The following is a 21,968-nucleotide window of genomic DNA, read 5'->3' on the forward strand; positions in this document are numbered from 1 at the left end:
CATTTACATTATCCTTTATAGCTGCCCAAAAGAACTTGAATTCTTAAAAGTGGAAGTTACTTCATTTATAGATAATAGATAATAAAGGATAAAAGGGTATTTTTGTATGCTTGCTAACTAAAAGCATACTGGATGCTCACAAAGGTAGGAAAGTTCAGGGCAATAACCACTGCAGTCAATAATCACCCTTTCTCAGTGAGTAGCTTCTCCTGGTCAGTAATGTAGCATTCATCACAAATCGCCAGGAACTCCAGGATTGACTTGGCATCCTTCTTGTGTGCCATACCTATGGCTGATTTGTTGGGTTCAAACTGTACAACATTTACAACTTTGTGTGAATATGTTAAGGAGAATGAAGAGGGATGGAAATGCAGCTTAGTACTAGTACTGTACTAATGATTTTGTAGGACACAGGGTGAGGGGGGAGGGTAAAAGTAGTTGTAAAACTATTCCTACTATTATTATTCTTTTGTTTTTGTTGTTCCAGTTTGTTTGTCTCTTTTTCCTTTTCTTGTATAGTGTTGTTGTTGTCTAAATAATGTATGTTTAAAAATTGAATAAACATATTATAAAAAATAAAAAAAACTATTCCTACTACTGTGTTAATTAAATAAACCCCCCTGAAAACCCTGCTTGCACCAACATCTCTTGTACTTGTGACAAGCTGCAAATACAAATTTAGTTAAAACCCATCCATCCATTTGACCTTGATTGTGACTTGTGTTATGACTGTGTTCTTTGACCTTTATGATCCAAAAGTGGATTATCTCTTCAGGGCCCTGATCATACCCTAGAACTTTCATGAAAATCAGACGGGACTACAATACACTGTGGAGAAAATATCTGAAACATAGGCCATCACAGTTTATAATAATAAATATCTGAAACATAGGCCATCACAGTTTGGCAGGTTCTCTGCATGGAAGGATATGGGTTCTGTCAGAGGCTTCTCAGCCACTAGAGGGACCTTGGTGGCTCTTGAGTGACATGAGAGATCGTAACAAGAGCGGTCGGCACATCCTACAATCTCAATCCAGCCCTGATAGGGAACAAAAAGTATTAACTGTTAATAAATATAGATATTGATTTGTTTACAATTACAAACTGAGTTTAAGATAGCAAGGATGAACCTACATAAGATGTTTTGGCCTCTGCATCCCAGCAGTCACAAGCGTAATGGGCCATCTCATTCTCCATGTGCTGCCGGAAGCGCACTTTATCTTTGGACAAGCCCACCTTGATCAAATAGAGGTAGATTCTACCGATGAAGTAACCCAGCACAGAGTTGTTGATCACTCCCTGGAGTTGACAGACATGATCAGAGACAAACATTGTGAATTCTGTATGTGCTCAACAGGTCATAATCACAAACATCCTCTTAACTAGTCAGTGACAAGGATATTTCTTCCCTACCTGCTCCACGGCCTCGCCCAGTCTCGTGATGTGGGCTGACTGGCCACTGGTCTGGGCCTTGGAGGAGTACAGCATGATCTCAAGGTTGGCCACATTGGAGAACTTAGGATGGACCTTCTCAGTTGGATCCACAAAATGCTCAATCTCAGCCATGGTGAACTCTCTGTACAGAGGAATGAGAAATGTTTTATGCTGTACATTTAGAAGGCAATAAACTAATTTAGTAGGTTTGCAGTTATAAAGAGCAGACATTTGTTTTGTGATTACCTGACACGGATGAGTCCAGAGCGGGGAGAGATCTCATTTCTGAAGGAGTTTCCAATCTGAGCAGCACCAAAGGGAAGCTTGCCTTGGTTGAACTCCAACAGACGCTTGAAGTTAAGGAACATTCCCTGAGCAGTTTCTGGCCTCAGATATCTGTAACATAAAGAGTGCTTAATACAATGTATATCAATATAATACAAGCTATGGTTCCATCCTACCAGTGTGTCTATTTTGTTGCATGCTTTGTTGTTGTTGTGTTATAATGATCAATACCCTGGCATGTTCCCCGCTGGGCCAATGGATGTTTGGAACATAAGGTTGAAGGAGGTAGGAGGTGTAAGGTCATTTCCAGTTGAGGGAGATTTCACATTATATTTCACAAAGAGATCTGCCAAGTCTTGCTGAGAATAATTGTCCATCTGAAACAGAGCCCCAAAGACATGTTGATACTGTATGCCAGCAGATGTCAGTGAAGAGATCTTTCATCTCAGAGCTGAGAGGTGAAAGGTTTAATTCCAGATGCTTGGAGTGAGGCGGTTATTATAATATGGCTCTACTCCTTCAAATAGTCACAAGATCTGTGTTAGCTGCAGTATAGGTTATATGTTTCACTTTGTAGTAAAGGCATTATAAATGTGGGTAATGTACATGAAAAGTGTGTGTGTGTGTGTGTGTGTGTGTGTGTGTGTGTGTGTGTGTGTGTGTGTGTGTGTGTGTGTGTGTGTGTGTGAGAGAGAGAGAGAGAGAGAGAGAGAGAGACCTGAGTGATGACATCCTCCATCTCTTCTGCTTTCTCCACTGAACATTTCTCGTCTGATACCAGTTTTTTCAAGTGAGCTGTGAGAAGACACATTTAGCAACTTTATTTAGAATTGTCAAGAAAAAAAACTGCTGTACTGTATAGTTTATTTATTTTTGTATAAAGAACAAACTATTAAGCACAACAATCATTGACTCAAGGCTTTTATCATTACTGAACATCTTCAGTGCAGCAGTTTGGTTTGGGCCTGAAGGGTCTGAGCTGCTGACGTCAGCTGATTCTCAGATGGAACGACTTGAAAAACCCACCACTCAACTTAGCTCAACTCTGACCTAACACCAGAGGCTAAATAACTTGCTACAAGTAACAGGTTAAATCATGCCCACTAGAGATCCCTTTAGCATTCTGTTCTGTAGTACACATTCAAATCATAGCCAGTTCGGCAGAATTTTGCCATTGTTAAAATGCCCAGCTGATTATGTCTGATGTTCTATGGTGTTGGACAATTATGAAATGGACAGTACCAGCTGCTTTTTCTTTTTTTTTTTTGTATTTTGGCCTTCTAGTTGGGCTTTCTTGAACAACTTGTTCATTCTCTTCCCCGTCTGGGCTGTAAGCTGACAACATACAGTATATCGTCACTGTCGGGCAGAAACATTGTATGTCCAAGTTTCAAATTTGTATGTTTTTTCGCTAAGTAACGCCCTGCTTCATCATACAAGGCCGTCGCACAAAGGTTGTGAAAACAGCAGATCTACAAGCACACAACGGCTCGCACCGCGAAGTGTTGTGTGCTTGTAGATCGTCCGTTTTCACTAGTTTAAATCATTTTTTAAATGATAAATGCAAAACGAAGAGTTTGGATCTGGACATAAAAGGTTTCCACCCGACAACAATGATATCTAGGTCTAGGTCTTACTAAGGCAGTAGGATAATAAAAGGTCCAGGGCTGGACTAGACTAGAATAACATTATGGTTTAGACAGAAAACATAATTCAGGAGGCACGGTGGCGCAGTGGGTTAGCGCTTCGCCTCACAGCTAGAAGGTCCTGGGTTCGATTCCCGCCGGGGGACGCTGTGGGCACTGGCGGCGTGTTCCTCCTCCGCGTCATCAGCGCCCACACCCTAGGTGGGGTTGGCGATAGGGCCTTTCTGTGTGGAGTTTGCATGTTTTCCCCGTGTCTCCTAGGGTTGATACCCTCACAAAAACATGCACGTAATCCTGGTCTCAATAATGCCTCCCCCTGGCCAGCCGGGGCGCCTGATGGAGGGGAAAGGAACTGGTTGGAATAACGTGTTCCTTCCACGCGCTACGTCCAAACCAGGGAAATCTCCACTGTCAGGTGAAAAGAAGCAACTTGGACTCCTCATGCATAGAAGGAAGCATGAGGTCAGTCCGTTGCCTCCCCAGGTTGGCAGAGGGAAAGCAGAGCCCAGGATTACATAGGCAATTGGCACTGGGTGAAAAAATGGGTTACAAAATTGTGGGATAAAAATTATAGAAAAAAAAAAAAAGAAAACATAATTCACCTTTAAGGAGGTGATCAGCACGAAAGCATTCCCCAGTCCTGGAATCTTTCACCATGTAGTCCGCAAATTTGTCCACATGCCCTGATGTCCTGAAAAGGATGAACTAGTTATACTTCATTTTTCCAACACAAACATAATTAGCTGTGTTTGGGGAAGGGGAGGGCAATCTGTCGCTGCGTGTGACTTCTACAGGTTGGTCTGGGTGCCTGTTCAGTGGTAGCCTGGCTTCAGATCATAGATTCAGCTCACTCGCTGAGTGGACTTCAGTCTGACGTTCAGGCTAGTTCAGTGGGGGTGGGGGGCAGAACTGGGAAGTAGTGTGTCCCTCCACAGAGCTGAGTTACATCCTCCCAGTGAAACTCCTCACTGGGTGCGTTTATATGCACAGATGTATTCCACTTATATTCGGAATGACTGCTCATTCAGAATAGAAATGCTCATATAAACGTTTAGGAATGGCCATTCCGGTCTGACCCGAATGAATTTTCATTCTGGTCTGAAGAGGTGGTTTATGCCGTTTCAATCGGGATACATTTGTCATATAAACGCTCCATTCGGAATGAACTGCTGTCTGAACTGCACCCCCCCCCCCCTTCTCCGACCTGAAGTAGGCCTACTTTGCGCATGCCCAAAGTTCTATTCAGAATGAATCATTTGGTCTTGTAAACGACAGTGGAATGAGGGATACTTGTATTCAGGTCCCATGTAAACGTTTGGGTATGAAGCTCTATTCGGAATAAGTTCATTCTGAATGCCATTCTGAATGTGCATATAAACGCACCCAATGTCAGGTGAAAAGAAGCAGCTGATGACCAGTATCGACAGCGAGGAGTGGAATCAGAGCAAGTTATTGCCAATCACGCCCCCCAGTCACTCGCGATGCAGAAGGGAGGCGAAGGGAGACCTCTTGTGTCAAGCGCATCTCTGCAGACAGCACAGTAGTAGCGGGCGATGCTTAAATAAAAAATAAACGCTTCTTTGGTATTTTATGAAAATGGCGCTACTCGCTACACTTGATTAAAAACTCTATTTTCGCAACACTCAATACAAAATGAAACACTTCTTATGCAAATACAAACACACAACTCGAAACTGGTAAAAGATAACAAAGCCTATCCTTACCAAATACCATTTATTTTTGCATTGTGTTTTACGACTGTTATTTAATTTCTTTCTGCATAGTACTGTGTTTTATTTGTCTGTCAGTTATACGAGTTAAAACAGGACCCCGACTGAAACAAAACAAGCACAATAGCCGCGAGGGGGCGTGAACTTTGGCAATAACCTGCTCCGATTCCACTCCTCGTGCATCGACAAGGAATTAAAGTACAAGGGGTAAGCGGGGAAAAAGACACTGCTGATGTTACCAACTTGAGGACAGGCTCTGGGGTCAGCATGGTGCAGTCGATCTCCAGTATCTGCTCCTCCTGGATGAAGTGCTGCCTCCAGGCCTGCAGGATGTTGTTCTTCAGGGCACAGCCCACAGGGCCAAAGTCATACAGACCACTCACACCTGAGGAATATGACTGCATGCATTAGGCCTTTTGCACTGTCTTATATAGGGCAGGGGTCTTCAACGTTTTCAGGCCAAGGACCCCTTAGTTGAGAAAGAGATGAAGCAGGGACCCCCACAACCTAATCATACTCATAGATTCCATATAGTTTCATTGTTTGACAGCACAATCGTCAGTGTATTTTGGTTTCATGTCAATTTGTGTTGTCAGATATTTAACCACTTGAACCGGCAATACTTAATAAACTTGACCTTTCATTTGTCTGCTCTTTTCCCCCTCTACACCAAAGCTCTTTGCCAAAAATAGCCGATCTACAAGTTGTGAGCTTGTAGATCTGCTATTTTTGGCTAAAGTTCTCAGAATATTGACACAAGGGTTCAAGTGGTAAATATAAAAAAGGATAAAAAAACTTTTTTATCACTCAAAGATTTGGAGGACCCCCTGTAGTAACTCTGAGGACCCCCCTGTTGAAGATCCATGATATAGGGGCTGTATGACCACTCACACCTCAGCAATAAGCAGGTTGTCAGAAGCAAATGCTCAGTATTGGATTACATTGGCAGTATAAATTAAATGTTTTTTAAGATTTAATTCAAGTGTCACATTCAGATGTCACACAGATTGTAATCTATGCCCCTGTATTATTTGTTTGGAGTTTGTGTGGTTTTTTACCTCCGTAGATGGCAAATGCCTGGTCATAGAAGAATCTCCTCTTCAAGGTATCTTCCATCTTTGATCTGTCCACCGTGTCATCTTTGGGTTGCAAAGCCAGCTCCTGGAGATTTAGGAATGGATGAATAATTAATAGCTTAAGGCATTATTGCAGAATTAGGCAATCTAAGCAGATCTGCATATCCGAGGGTCTTCCACAGGGGGTCCTGGACCCCTAGGGGTTACTCAGAGTTACTCAGGGGGTCTGCCAAATATTTGTGTAATAGGATATAAATTAGTTTACGTTATTAACCATTCCATATTCTGAGGAGAACTTTAACAAAAATAGCCGATCTACAAGCTCACAACGCCTCGCAGCGCCCAGCGGTGTGTGCTTGGAGATCAGCAATTTTCGTCAAAGAGGTGTGGTGAAGAGGGGAAAAAAGGAGGCCGTACAGAGTGAGAGGTCAAGTTTACATTAAGACTTGGTTAAATCAATGTCTCAAAAATACATAGGCTATATTAATATGAATCCAAATTACACTGATGATAGTGCTGTCAAACCACAACACTATATGGAATCTATGGAAGTTTAATCTGCAACACAATTATTATACAATATTGAAGATTGAAGACTTTATTAGAAGTTTGCATAGGAAATCTCCGGTTGATCATTGTAGTGAACGGAGATGATGCGATGACGCGACTGTCCACTAGAGGCGGAAGTCCTATGTTAAGCAAAATAATTTCGGACAAAAATGCTTTTTATTCAACAATCCGGTAGCGGCGTGTAATGAACGTTGTGCGGTGTCAAATTGTTATCAAAGTTGGCTTAGGTAAGCACTTTATTTTTGAAATCTGACGTTCCTAGCTCAAACCGTTAAGGGCTCGATTGCCCACTACTCCTCAAGTTGAGGCGGCACCAGGACGGTCATGACTTGCCTGACTGCGCCAGACATCTCACACCACACTACGTGGGGGGAGAGAGTCTGAAATTCCGGGCAGACATTCTATTTCGGCGGGGGGGGGGGGGGCTAAAGCCTATTGACGTCACACACACACACACACACACGCGACGGCGACGTGGCGTGACATTGCAAAAATACGTTATTTCTCATAACATATTATATGTCTGCATGTTTACGTTAGTGCAAAATGGTATTAAAACGTGAAGAAACGGCACTATTTCATAGTTTATTAAAATAATACGAGTCAAGTCTGACTCCGCCATGACAGTTTTCACGGACCAATCAGAGTCCACTAGAATCTCACGTGGGCAGAGGACACCAATCAGAGTCCACGAGCGAGTCTCACGTGAGCTCTGTTTGGAGGGGGCTGGGACCGGAGCAGCCACACGTGCCCCAAGCATACAACCCTGATTGGCCCATTCAATGCGCCCGCTCTTTGGGCGCTTTCGAAATAGATTAAAATGTGTGCAGCTTCAGTCCACACTACAAACCACCCACCAGCAGGGGGGGGGGTGATGTGCGGACTGAAGTGTCAGGCTAGGTCATGACGTCCTGTATTCAGGGCTAATAGGAAAGGGTACAGTTTCATGACAGTAAGTCAAATGTAAACTAAAGGGATTGATTGATTGGTTGATTGATTGATTGAAGACTTTATTAGAAGTTTGCATAGGAAAAGGTACAGTTTCATGACGGTACAGTTCACTGGTACAAGGTCTACTAAAAGGAGATCCATGAAAAGACTAAGCTTATTTCCACTGGAAACCATTGAAGTATCTCATATAACATTGAATGACAGACAAATAGAACACAGTAGCCTACTATGCAGTAGATATGTAAAGAAAAACAAAAAAGAAAACAGTAGGCTAAGTCCAAACAAAAAACGTTTTGTCTTTCAATTGGGGTCCTTTTTTAACTCATAGAATGACAAATATAATAGAATATAGGCTAGTGGTGTCCCTATTTCATATCTCTCTCAGCTAGAGGGTCCATGGCCTAATAGGCTCTATAGTCTATAGGCCTACAGTCGACATCAACTTTATCATTTATAATATGAAAAAGAAAAACATAAGGTGTGTCTGTGAACTTGGACCTCACCTTGGCTTCAAGGATTCGCTTCCGTGCTTTCAACTCTGCAACTGCTTTACTGATGTCTGCTTCAGAGGAGCCCTGCTCTCTCATGTCACGCACCAAATCACCCTGGGAAAAGAAATAAACGTTTTTCTCAAATATTCAATTTGCATATTATATGTGAACCTCTCCCTCCGTTATGGGGTGAGGTTCCAAACGGGACTACAGGTGCACAGGCACCGGTTGTTAAATGATCTTTCCCAAAGAAATCACTACATCGAATCTGTAATTTAGTTGTCAACTCACCTGTTTCCTTACTGCCTCTCTCAGAGGAGCCAGAACCTCTTCCATCTTGACAAAAAGGCTGTACTGTGTAGCCGTAGCCTACTATACTACTCTCAACTGTGATTGTCTTTTATGTAGAAGCAGAAAGAGGGAGTGGCGCATTGCCAGCAGTAAATCGTAGTCTCTGTAAACCGGTCCTTTTGTTGCATCATCCATGAAGGAAAACTAGGAGAAACAGGCGGTTCTTCCAACTTCCTCGTGGGGCTGTCTGTCATTGTGCCACAAGGGGGCGCTGAGCACACATCTTCACACTTGAGGATTTAAAGTAAGCCCATTTGAGTATCATGGTGTAGTGATTATGAGAAATTGTGATACCTGACCTTATAAAGTAGGCTATACGTAGTTTTTGATGAAACATTATAAAGCTTTAATAGCAACTGTCAAACACATTATGGCTGTAATGTATATTAATGCATGAGAGCAATTAGATTTAGAAGTGCCTCACTGTTTTTTCTTTTGGTTTCATTCTATTGGATTATCATTATTAGTGTATGGACTTTGAAACCCAAACCTACATATTTTTATATTATCACTAGCTGTCTTTTCTTTTGGTTTCATTGTGATGATTAATTATCATTATCAGTGTATGGACTTTGAAACCCAATATTGTCAGTAGGAGTTTGTTCTGGTGTTTTGGGTGTGCCAGACAAAAGACCTTTCACTTTCAGTCTTGTGTGTGTGCATAATTATACACACACATACACACAGACACAGACCCACACACAGAGTATAGCTATACAGTATTATATAGTGATACTTTTTGTAACATTTGTGTGGCCTATCAACTCCGGATGTTACAGTAGCCCATGTGATGTTTATTACTGATTTACAATTAGAAATGCTTGAACACACCGTGTTCGTTTAAATGTATGTGTTAAAGTCTACTATTGTCTCAGAGGCTCTTATTGTAGGTCTGGGAGGCATGGCCCTGAATCCTAATATTCACTCTCACACATCACCCTAACCTCTCTAGCAGGGAAACAACAATCACAACCAGGGTGGAGGTTATTGATCTTCTTTGTGAGACTATTATCCAACCTTAATTGGCTGACCAGCATGAAGCTGGAGTCAGAGAAACAGCTGTGGGAACCATTTCTCTCTGTGGAGGGCAAGGCTCGTTTGACAATCTTTCTTCAGCGACTAAACATTTGAAACTTCCTAGAGGAATAACAGTTCTTGAGGCCTGTGTGTTCTTCTGTCTGGAAACATAACCTACATTAGATTAAAGAATCGATAAGCCGTACTGCACCTGTATAGTGTCTTTGCATTGCAACTTAAAAGACCAATGAGTAACCTACACACGTTGAGTGTTAACTCATAACAATTGAAGACCCTTCATCCCAGGCTTTCTTCTATGAAAATACATTGATGCTGGAAACTTTGCAAGAAACAGTCTCTGTGGCTTCATACTTCAAAAACTTGACACAAATACTAGTTACAAGCCATTGTCCAGTTAAGTGCTGGTTGTGTTTATTGAATTCAAATTCAATTTGCCTGAAATCTGGAATGGTGAAAGCCTCCTTTCACGCAGGACTCAATAACATTGACAGGTGGTCTCCCTTTTAACGCATGATGATTATGTGTATACACAACACTGAATTTTGGTGAACAAGTTGTTCCAACACAATAAGGACATCCTCTGTGCAGCCAAGTCAATCAGTTGCTTGTCAAATTACAGTAGCAAGACTCCTCCTGGGGGTGCATATGCAAAACGTCTATAGGTATTCATAGGCCTGAGAGGCAGATGAGTGGAACGTTTATTCTTCAGAGGTGTCCTTCTTGCTGGTCTCCTGTCCTCCAAAAATAGGGTACTTCTCACAGACGTTTTCCCAAATCAAGGTGCCGTTGGACAGATCTCGGATAATCTCAGGCAACTCACTGACCTAAGAAAAGAGACAAGGTGGTTTACTTACTTTTAGTCTCTTCTAAACAAACTTTTAGATTAGTCTCTTCTAAACAAACTAACAAACAAAAAAAACTGTAAATGTATTTTCAATGAAAGATTTATGCAAAGGAATGTAAATTTAACATGTAGTTTCAGGTTATCAGAAGACGATAACTTCAGGGATCTGATGTCATCAAGACATCTGATCACTCAGCGTGACATCTCATTAACTCGCCTCAGCGTGATATGTGACGGAGGGACGGACATGATCTGCAGGTTTTCATACTAAACAGCGACTTATGGTCGCAATAAATTATGCCGTGTTGTCAACCTTCCGCTGGTCATTTATTATTATTATAGCTTGTAGATCTGCCATTTTTGAAAAGTTTTGCAAATTAGTAAAATCTTTGCTTGTGGGTGGCCCTGGAACCAAATACATATACTTTTGGGGGTCCTTGACATGACAAAGTTTGAGCACCGCTGATATACAGTAGAAACACAGGTTTTTCAGAAAATGAATTTAGGAAGACATTGTAGACTTGTAGAGTCAGCCTCGGTTTAAATGGGTTAAATGCCAATGAGCGTAGAATCCATGTTGTGTACCTCGGCTCTGATCTGCATCATTGAGTCACGGTCTCTCAGAGTAGCTGTGTGGGGCGTCTTGTTCACTGTGTCAAAGTCAATGGTGATGCCAAAAGCCACCCCGATCTCATCCGTCCTGGCATAGCGCCTCCCGATGGATCCTGAGGAGTCGTCCACTTTGTGAGAGACACCGTTTCTGGTCAGCGCCTCGGCTGGGAGTAGGTATGAAACGAGAGAGCAGACCAGTGAGTGATAATGACAACATGGTACAAGTATTCTTTTTCGCTGATAAAAAAAACTTACATAAATCCCTCACGAAAGGCATGAATTCCTGATTTTGACTCAAAGGAAGGACGGAGCATTTATATGGAGCCACAGTGGCAGGGAAGCTGAAATACTGAAAAAAACAAATCATTGTCAGTATGTTGGAGGGAATTTAATACTCAACAGTATTCAAGAATTAGTAACACTGCTGTATGTCTAGTTGCGTTAATACTGCTTACTTACCGTCCTTTGTTCGTCACCTTCTCTGATTTGGAATGTGTGCTCGAAGATGCTGTACATGATTCTGCCAATGCCGAACGATGGCTCAATTACGTTAGGAACAACTTCCTCCACTGCAAAAAATAAAAATATTAGTCGTCTCTCGGTCACCCTCCATTATTTCTTAATCCATTAAAACCGGGAAGGCATCCGTTTCATTTTAGTTAATAAAAAAACAGATCTAGCAAGCTCTACAGCCGCACTGTGAGCTTGTAAATCTGCAATTTTCTACATTTTAGAAAAATCTTGAAAGTGTTGCGTAAGAAACCATGGTCTCACCATGCAGTGTCTTCTGGAAGCGCTTTACACTGACCATGTCCTTTGTGAGCTTAAAAGACTTTCCTTCTGTCTCGATGGTAAACTCTCTGTAAGAAAGGCATGAGATATTGATAACACAAATTAACAAGTCACAGACATCATCAATTACATGCTCAAAGCCCCCATATAACCAAGATTGTCGGGAGGACCTCTTTCCCTGGTGGTTCGCTCAGGATGACAGAGTTTTGAGGTTAGGGTTAGGCATAGTTTTTCTCCTGGGCGACACACCTGGGAAAGAGGGAATCCCCAAGACTGTCGTCACTCACCCATTGTCCGTGAGTAGCTGCTCCTGCTCGGTAATGAAGCACTCATCACACATAGCAAGGTACTCCGTCACTAGCTTGGCATCCTTTTTGTGGGCCTTGCCAAGGGCCCCTTTGTTGGGCTCAAACTGTACAACATTAATGACTTTGTGTGGTGGTGTTAAGGGGAAGAACAGAGGAATTAAGAGGAAGCTTAGTGTTTATAACAAAAAGTTAAACGTTTTATTTAAAGGAGTAGTTAACCCCCTCCAAAAATAAGAATTTCAATCAATTACACAACCAATGAAGCCCATAGAGATATTTGTTTTTGTCAATAATTTAATGAACCGCAGAGTCTCCGGTAAGAAACTCTTAAAGAGTCTCCTACTGATCGATGACACTGTCATCAAATTATTGGCTTAGGAATGCGACAAAAACAAGAAAATGTCTGAGGCTTCATGGGGTGTTTAACTGATAGAAACAAGTTATTTTTTGGGTGACCTACTCCTTTAACTGCTGTGTTAGCATAAGTAGGACTTAAACAAAAAAGGATATGGGCTCTTTCAGAGGCTTCTCGGCAACCAGAGGGACCTTTGTAGCCCGTGCGTGGCATAGGAGATCAAAGCATGAACGATCAGCGCATCCTACAATCTCTATCCATCCCTGCAAGGGACACAAGCATATGGGATATGATAATGACAGTGCAAAATGGCTGGCGCGTGAATGTGGTCAATTGAGCAATAATGCAAAAGGACCAAGGTGGACATACGTAGGAGGTTTTGGTCTCTGCATCCCAGCAGTCACAGGCATAGTGGGCCATCTCATTGTCCATGTGCTGACGGAAGCGTAGCTTATCTTTGGAAACACCAACTTTAGTGAGATAGAGGTAGATCCTGCCAATGAAGTATCCCAGGACGGAGTTATTGATTACTCCCTAAAAATAGACAAAGTGAACAAACTTTGGCATTAGATTTCAATAATGGTTTAGGTGTGGTTTGCCCGAAGGCAGCATTATGGTTTCAAATGGATTCTTCAGCTATGGACCGAAGGTAATCTCAGGAATAAGGAAAGAGTTATGTCATTACCGTGTCCACAGCATCACCCAGCATCATGATGCAGGCTGACTGGCCACTGGTCTGGGCCTTGGAGGAGTACAGCATTATCTCCAGGTCTCTTACATTGCAGAATTTAGGGTGGACCTTCTCAGTCGGGTCCACAAAGTGCTCGATCTCAGCCATGGTGAACTCTCTGTAAGAGAATGGGGCTTGGGGGTTTAGGTCTTGTATGAGCATGACCATGTGAAAGAAAGAAAGAGAGAGAGCGAGAAAGAGAGCGAGCAAGAGCGAGAGAGCAAGAGAGCGAGAGCGAGTATCCACAGGATCACTCACCTGACACGAATGAGTCCTGAGCGGGGAGAGATTTCATTCCTGAAAGAGTTGCCAATCTGAGCAGCAGCAAACGGAAGTTTTCCCTGGTTGAACTCCAATAGACGTTTGAAATTGAGAAAGATTCCCTGAGCGGTCTCTGGCCTCAGATAGCTGCAAATTTGAATTAATTCACTTAATCGCCAGATAACACATACAAGACATGCATGACAAAATCAAGGTATTCAATGTTGACAGAGTTTATATTGGTGTGTACCCTTGCATATTGCCTCCTGGCCCAATGGATGTCTGAAACATCAGGTTGAAGGAGACTGGGGCGGAGACGTCATTTCCTGTGGTGGGCGACTTGACAGCGTATTTCACGAATAAGTCGGTGAGCTCTTGCTGGGTAAAGTTGTCCATCTGGAAATCAAAACAAACACTAACTCAAAGTTTGTACTTCGCTGTGGCCTTCCCACATACAGCATTTTGCTCATAATCCCTTCAGGACTTGTACTTGTCTTCAGTTGTACCGACCTGAGTGATGGCTTCCTCCATCTCAGCCTTCTTCTCTGCAGCACACTTCTTATCAGACATCAGCTTCTGGAGGTGGGCTGAGGGATGCAGAGAGAAAGAACATATAGATTGTGCTTGCTTCCCAACATTGTGTTGCATGCCTTTCTAGGGCTGACCCCAAATATCCCAACGTTAATCTGCTGCCCGTCACTTGTGGGTGACTGACTGACTGACTGACTGACTGACTGGTGTTGTTGTCCCTTTAGCTAAATAGACATAATCTTGATAAATGCTTCAACTCTATGTACAAAATTATAAGAACATTGTCAGTATAAATGAGAAAAATAAATAAATCTAAACGCATAGATAATAGACTACAATCAAATAAAATAAACACTGGTGGTTAGTACATACTGTATAAAGATTGCTCGTTTCTAAATGGACAAATGCATCTCTATAAGCCAACACAACAAGCCAAGGTAGGGATGTAGTGTAGTGTTTGTGGTGGTCTGGTTCCCACACTGTTGGCAGTAAGCCATTAACAGCGCCCAATCACTCAACTGGGCTTACAGAACCAAGCCAGTAGGGAGTTGGATAGACTAGAAAGAGCTCGTCTGTTCAGCCTGAGGAAGCCTTAGCACAACAATAAGCAGCAAGCCTACAACAAACGAGGGAGTGGTGTGAAAATGCTCAGTTTTGTCTTCTAAATTGTGGTGTACTGAATAACCCAAGTATCTTTAGAGAAAATATATATATAAAACGAATTGGTATCATTAAAGAACACAACGAGTTTACCAGCTGTGGTCTGTCTGAGCCAATCAGTATTTTCAATAATAGATTCTGGAATCTGGATGCAGAGTGGATAAACTCAGAGTAGTCTACCTAATATCAGCGACAAGTTAAAACTGAATGATCAATAATCAAGCTGTTGATGTAACCAAGACTTCATTAAAATACAACTACGATGTAATTTAAACCATAAGTAGACATATTTGGACAAGGGAATCCAAAATTCATAGTGACTTCTGACTTATCAGTCACAATGTAACCACACCCTAATAGCAAGAATACCAGGCTTTATCATCCGTTTTACTTAAAATGGGACCATAATTGACTAAATAAGCAAGACTTGAAACTTGTGAATGAAGAAAAGAAGAAAAAAAAGAAGGAAAAAAAAAAAAAAAAAAAATCAAGTGAGAACTAGGGTCATTTTACCATTGACTAACATAGCAATCAAACTTATTTTTGCAATCAGTGGAGTCACCCCCTGCTCAAGTTTAAGGTACTTCCACTTTGGCTTTATCTTTCAGGCTGGACGTTTCCCCATTTGGTTTTGGATGATGTGAACGGCTTACGAGATGCCGTTTATTGCATTCACCACACACAAGTGCTGGCCTCTGTGGAGATAATCTTGTTTCAAAGAGCCTTTAATAGATGTATTGGCTAATACAATAATAATTAATATTTGGGCATCAGTTATTCAGAAAATTCAGAAGAAAGATATATTCTGGACAGTCCTTCTTATACCCACAACATGTTCTCTTGCTGTAGGGATGAAGTCCCTAAATGTCTGCAGCATGAATAATTGCTCAAACATGATGGAAAACTCTGGTGAGATAAATGAATCAAAATGTACTTTTGCATTTTCAAACAACTAGCACCTTAGGTAATGTAGGTAAAGACAAACTGAAATTCTCTCCTGACTCCCGAGCGCTCTGTCCTTCCTTGAGCTTTGGCATTGCTCCAGCCCCTGTCATGCCAAATATTTTGTATTCTTATGGAATCCAGTGTGATTCTTGCTGATCCTGCAATTTCCCTTCTCCCTCAGGCACAACACTGATATTCCAGCTCAGCCAACTAGCAGAAGCCTCACGCAACAACACCAACACTTATAAAGTATCCACTCTTATTATATATTAAACTTGCTACATTTCTGAATGCATTTTAGTTTCTATGTTTTTAAAACAACGCCTGGATCCCAAGTCTCCTGCCTGATGTTTCCTCACTACTATAGGCAAGGAAACATACGTGAGTCCTTCCAGGAAGCCTGGGAGGGATCAAGACTCAAAGAAGGATGCAAGTGAATGAGAAAAGGATTTACTTTCTAAACCTGGGATGCCTGGAACCTGGAGTCTCTGAGTAAATTCAATGGCATACAGGCAGACTGGCTTACCTTTGAGGAGATGGTCAGCCCTGAAGCATTCACCATTCTTGACATCTTTCACCATGTAGTCGGCAAACTTCTCCACATGTCCTGACGTCCTTAGGAAATACAGTCACAAAATGATTATGAGGGGTGTTGGGCTGATATGGTCACAATTTCATAATATTTATGCCAAATATCTCAATAGTAATATGATATACACTATGAATAATGGTTCACGCTTGTTCTTTTATATTTTAAGTGTAGCAACAGTGCCAAACTCTTACTTTCTAATGACTTGACAAACCACTCATATTTTTAAGTCTGCCATCCAGCAGACAAATGCTTACTGTTGTACAGCTTGACAAACATGCGTTGCATTGCAAAAGGTCACCAAAAATCTTGAATGTGATCAAACAAAACCTCAGTACTGCTGTTTGACTCTGACATAAGGAATTGGCAAACAGTAAAGCTTTTCTTTTCATATGGAAGCCGCTTGCTGTGTCAAGGTCTTTTCAGAACTTGGCACAGCAAGGTCATTTTCAATCAGAGACGAACGATCTGAACGATCTGCAATCTGAGAAAAGCAGGTGCTTTTATTGCCTTTTGCGTTAACTAGGGCTATAACTATCCATTATTTTCTTAGCGATTGTTCTATGGATTATTTTTTCGATTAATCAAATAACCGAGAAGCAGTTTAATCATTATTGTTATTATTATTCGTTTTTATGTATAATAGTATCAATTAACCACTTAATCGTTATTTGTCAGACAACGTAGTGCAAAAATATTTAAAATAGCTAACAGGTAAAACTCATTTGAAATAAAATCTGCTGTGTTCTAAGAAATATGTTGCCCATATAGTGTGCCATTTAGTATACAGGATATATAGATTTCACAATCAACACATGATATTCAGGTTCCAGCTTGAAAGCAGGGACACTAACTTGAGGACATTCTCTGGGGTCAGCATGGTGCAGTCGATCTCCAGTATCTGCTCCTCCTGGATGAAGTGCTGCCTCCAGGCCTGCAGGATGTTGTTCTTCAGGGCACAGCCCACAGGGCCAAAGTCATACAGACCACTCACACCTGAGGAATATGACTGCATAGTCACAGAAGGCTTGAAGCAGTGTGTGGATCATCAATCTTATAATTAGGGATGTCCCGATCGGGATCGGTGATCGGTGATTGGGTATCGGATCAAATCATGTTCTGTCTGTCTCTAATTCCAAGCCCTGGTGACCATAAACATATAAAGGTAGACGCCTCCTCCGGTGTGGGGCGTTGGTAAAAGAGGACTGGCAAGCCTCCCTATAACTCTATGCAAGCCTCCGGAATTCCGAGGCGGGGCTCTTGGGAATTCTGAAGGACGCTTCCTTGTGCGTCACAGAATGGGATGCTCGGTAGGCCAATCAGATGAAGGACTGGCGGGACTCCCTCTTTTCACCAGGTTAGCATTCACCAGCGTTAGTTTTACTGAGGTTAGGTTTAGGTTTAGGTGTATTTCCGTCCCCCCGACTTTCGTCACCTCCGCGCAGCCAATCACAAGCTTCCGCTACCTTAACCCAGTTGCCTTTTTGATACACTCTGACTGAAAGACCTGCAAAAAACACTCTCCCGAGTTACATCCCTCTGCTCAATGATTGTGGGCGTGTCTCCCTATTACCGTCTCTGCAGTCTGCACAGGAACGTGACAATGACGAGCAGCGCTCCCCTCTCCAAAAAAACTGAAACATTTTATGCTTGAGGGGCCAAGAGCACTCCGCTAAAGAACGCCAGATGCCGATAGATCTGAAACCTAACACTCCACGCTGGGAAGATGATCGCTCCAGCATGTCTTTACCATAGAAATGCATGGCAGAAAATCACTGGCTGCTCAAAACAAAACACGCTTTGTGGCCACGGCTCCTTAGTTTTCTTACCTCCATAGATGGCAAAGGCCTGGTCATAGAAGAATCGCCTCTTCAAAGTATCTTCCATCTTGGTTCTGTCAACTATGTCATCTTTGGGTTGCAAGGCCAGTTCCTACATAGGAAATATTAACAGTGGCACAGTGTGTTAACTAGCCAATCAACATCCATCACTCACAATGACTTTTTTTCTCCTCAATTTTTATCCCACGATTTTGTAACCAATTTTTCACGCAGTGCCAATGCCTAAGCTGTAATCCTGGGCGCTACCTTCCCTCTGCCAACCTGCAGAGGGCCCCCGAATTGAGCCCATGCTTCCTTCAGTACATGAGGAGTGAGCAGGCCACCTGACAGGGGGAAGTTTCCCCGGTAGGACGTAGCGCGTGGTTATTCCAACCAGTTCCTTTCCACTCCACCAGGCGCCCCGGCTGGCCACGGGGAGATTACAGCTTTTTCCTATTGTTTTTACCTGATTTTCGAGGGCTCCATGTACACACCATGTGTCCATTATGTACAAGGGAGGTCCCAGTCACGGGAGACAAACGTCTTTTCTTTCACACAGAGAAGAAAAACTACAACCACAATGATCCCCGCGTAAGTTATGGTCCATAGAAAATGGTCCATTTTGACAAAACGTGCGATATGGGAAAAGAATCCGAGATATATCCATTTTTCAGCAGTCATGATGAATACAAGTGAATGGACGATAGTATATCCTGACTACATTATTTTGCGAGGCATCATGGGAAACTGAGTCTTTTCCATCACTCCCACCCGTGGTAGAACGCTGGCTATTGGTTACCACAGTGTAACACACCAAGGTGTTCCTGGGTGTCCCTGGGACTCCAGGGGTGGAAACGTTTAAACATTCCTTGACATACGGTCTTAGGCACTCAATGTGTTAACTGATATACTCGTCAAGAAATAGTGACTGACCTTGGCCTCAAGTGTTCTCTTCCTTGCTTTTAATTCAGCAACAGCTTTAGTGACGTCTACAGTAGGGGCGCCTTCCTCTTTCATTTTGCGCACCAACTCCCCCTGAAAAAAGAAATAAAAACATAAGTGGAAAGAAAATGTCATGGAGAAAGACCATAGGAACATTTTAGCCGCAAGCAAAACCAACACTTGACAGCCCATTCATTGACACCTAAAAGTCCTATATCTGATTGTATTGAAGCCAAGTGTTCGAGTTTGGAAGCGCTCATTGGAAAGAAATCACTCAACGGTCCTGCGTTTTTTAAATGGCACACAGGAGGCAGCAAGACGTTGTTATTGAAAACAAGTGCATCCAAAGTATACATAGAAATATAATCAGTAAACCCAGGCTTTCCTTACAGCTGCAATATTGGTTGTTTAATACAATCAGATGGGATTTTCTGTGTCAATGAATGGGCTGTCAAGGGTTGGTATTGCAACTTAGATGCCAGATAGGAGATAGCATTAAAGCATACAAGTTGAAGTTACAATGCAGCTAGAAAAAGAAAAAGATTTCACATTAATGTGTCCATCCTGCTATCAGACAGTATGTTTATGATTTAGAGATCCTGAGAGCTAACCTAACCATACTGTACTGTACACAGACAGTGGAAATCCTCAGTGAATGGATCGGAGCTAATAACACTGTTATTCTACAGCTTTAACTGTGTGAACTTGAAGCAGCACCAACACACCCACACTTCTTCTGATCTGAACCCCACCCAGTCCACAGATGTGTGTCGCACACAGACAGAGTCAGCAGAACAACACACAGCGTGGTGAAACGTGGCGATAGAGAAATCCCAAATGTCAGCTAACTTTGCCGGCTAACACCCACTGCACTGCAGCCTTCATTCAAGTGACCGTTTAGCATTAGCATTCATTGAATGAACCCCCACCACAGTGCTAAACAAATGGTTGTGTGACTGTGACAAAAACCGTTCACATTTCATACAAGGGCTGTAAACTAAAGCGGTTTACCTGCTCTTTCACTGCCAGCCGGAGCGGGGCCAGAACCTCTTCCACGTTACCATCCATGATGTTGTTAATGTTTTGTCCTTCGCAGGAGAGCTGCTGCTGTTGCGGCCAAAGGCTCCTTGTGTTGTTGTGTTTCTTCCTCTTCCACGAGCAGGCCGACAGCGAGAAGTGGGATCTCTGTTGGCGGGGCGAGGAGGCTCTCTGCGGCGGGCAGAAGAAGGTGGAGGAGACGGCGGTGGCGGTGGAGGAGGTCCAGGTCCTCAGCAGTGCTGATGTTGCAGTGCTACGGAGCAGAAGCATGGACCGTCACATCAGTCACACCGGAGCAGAGCCAAAAGAATGATGAAATCTCTGCGGCTAGGTATGTGCCGCTGGCGCCCCGCGCGGGCACTTTCGCCACTAGTTTTCCCGTCTCCTAGTTTTGGAGGTAAATGAATGCCAGTGGCGTCAGTTCAGCAAAAGCTAAGGTATGGCAACATGACTGGTGTCTTGCACGCGCGCCCGCCATACCTTAGCAACAGGCACGATGAAAAGTAAATTGTAAATTGTATTGTATTTCCCCCTGTAGCCAAGGTATGGCAACTGCCATAGCTTGCATACCTAGTTCTTCTCGCCCCCTAGTGGCGAGGAAAAATAGCTTCTGGGAACTCAGATTGTGCCATACCCAATTGACGCCTCTGGTATGCATGCATTCTTCGGAGCAGATTCGAAGAATATGGTTGTGGTGATATTGTTTTATTTTACATTTTGAAATTAACCACGTCTTAAAGACTCCCCCCCATAGTTTTTCAAATGGACTCGCTTTGGCTCTGAACTTTTTGGATAAGCTTTGGAAGGAACAGTTATAGTATTTTAATGGAAAAAAGAAGGAAAAAATAATAATAGTAAGGTTATGTTACTTTTGTAGAAATTAATGAATATTATTTTTTTAAATTATTTTATTAAAATCTGTAGGCTTCATGTTTTAACCAGAAATGATGGTGCAAAGAAAATCTAGGTTTCTCTAAAACGGGATATTTCTTAGCCTAGTTTGATACTAGTTGGCCATTGATGTGAAAATTACAATTATGAAAAACAGCTATATTTCCCATCAAACACAGTTTACAACAAACCTTAGCATTAGGCCCAGTGGTGTAAAGTAACTAAGTAGGTCTACATTTAGGCTACACAAGTAGCCTACTGTCTACAATTTTCAGGTATTTTTTATTTACTGGAGTAGGCCTATTTCCCATTTTAAATACCTTAAAATACTTTTACTCCACTACATCTCAGAGGAACATGTTGTAGGCTGTAGCCTACTTTTACTCCACTACAATTATTTTTCAAACTTTACAGTTACTTTGTAGATTTTACAAAACATACATTATCCACTTCAGCCCCAAATACTTTGGCTATTTGAAAATACCCGATCGATCAATACAAGCTCACAGCTTTGTAGATCTGCTTTTTTGTATACATTTGAAAACTTGTGAAATGGGACATTTCTGCATGAATCGCATGATGAGTAGCCTACTTACTACGTAGAATATTTTGATGGTATTCATGTCAATACGTTTGTACTTTTACTCAGACAAGTAGGCTACATTTTGGATTCCATATTGAAACTCAGTATTTCTAGCCTATATTTCTACAGTATTGATACTTTTAATGAAATAAAACAAATGTGAGTATGGCCTACTTTTTCCACCGCTGATTGTTTAGGCGTACCTGTAGGCATGGTTCCATGTCTTCCAGTTCCACCACATGACCTTCAATATTTTCAGCTCCTTGGAACTCATGGCATTGGTGACATCTGGATTGATGATGGCTGCTTTTCTCAAGCCAAGGTCTTCTGGGTCAGTTCCTGCTGTCTAGCCGTGTGTCAAGCCTGTGTGGTGCCTGGCAATAATGGACACTGTTGTGTTGTCAGGTGGTCGTAGGCCTAATCACTTTCGCAGGACAGGGGTCAACTGTGACCTAATAGTGCAGTGGTTCTAATTTGAGCCCCAGAAGGGCCTAA

General features: G+C 42.3%; 2 protein-coding genes across 2 annotated transcripts in view; both read right to left on the reverse strand.

Annotated features, from left to right (window-relative positions):
• LOC308307013 (glycine--tRNA ligase-like) overlaps nt 1–8,519 on the reverse strand; it is a gene marked incomplete at both ends in the record, with an annotated part of 16,449 nt that extends 7,930 nt beyond the window's left edge. Inside the window, 12 exons of the mRNA XM_080752098.1 lie at nt 187–328; nt 901–1,039; nt 1,135–1,299; nt 1,414–1,576; nt 1,681–1,830; nt 1,951–2,096; nt 2,438–2,514; nt 3,968–4,056; nt 5,339–5,480; nt 6,154–6,256; nt 8,196–8,297; nt 8,475–8,519. Of these exons, the coding sequence (XP_080608224.1) occupies nt 187–328; nt 901–1,039; nt 1,135–1,299; nt 1,414–1,576; nt 1,681–1,830; nt 1,951–2,096; nt 2,438–2,514; nt 3,968–4,056; nt 5,339–5,480; nt 6,154–6,256; nt 8,196–8,297; nt 8,475–8,519 (1,463 nt within the window). The remainder of the gene's footprint in view (nt 1–186; nt 329–900; nt 1,040–1,134; nt 1,300–1,413; nt 1,577–1,680; nt 1,831–1,950; nt 2,097–2,437; nt 2,515–3,967; nt 4,057–5,338; nt 5,481–6,153; nt 6,257–8,195; nt 8,298–8,474) is intronic.
• Nucleotides 8,520–9,960: 1,441 nt separating this feature from the next.
• On the reverse strand, nt 9,961–20,289 carry LOC308307011 (glycine--tRNA ligase-like). Its single transcript, XM_080752095.1, has 17 exons — nt 19,973–20,289; nt 18,953–19,054; nt 18,029–18,131; nt 17,054–17,195; nt 16,137–16,225; nt 13,985–14,061; nt 13,725–13,870; nt 13,472–13,621; nt 13,169–13,331; nt 12,853–13,017; nt 12,638–12,746; nt 12,108–12,252; nt 11,803–11,888; nt 11,488–11,597; nt 11,284–11,377; nt 11,002–11,192; nt 9,961–10,396 (listed from the first exon to the last, which is right to left on the reverse strand). Exons 1-17 carry the CDS (start codon nt 20,267–20,269, stop codon nt 10,271–10,273), a joined length of 2,295 nt encoding a protein of 764 aa, XP_080608221.1. The 5' UTR covers nt 20,270–20,289; the 3' UTR covers nt 9,961–10,270.
• Between the last annotated feature and the right edge of the window lie 1,679 nt (nt 20,290–21,968).

This window comes from Nannobrachium achirus (assembly GCF_963921795.1).
Source record: "Nannobrachium achirus genome assembly, chromosome: 21".
Lineage (NCBI taxonomy): Eukaryota > Metazoa > Chordata > Actinopteri > Myctophiformes > Myctophidae > Nannobrachium > Nannobrachium achirus.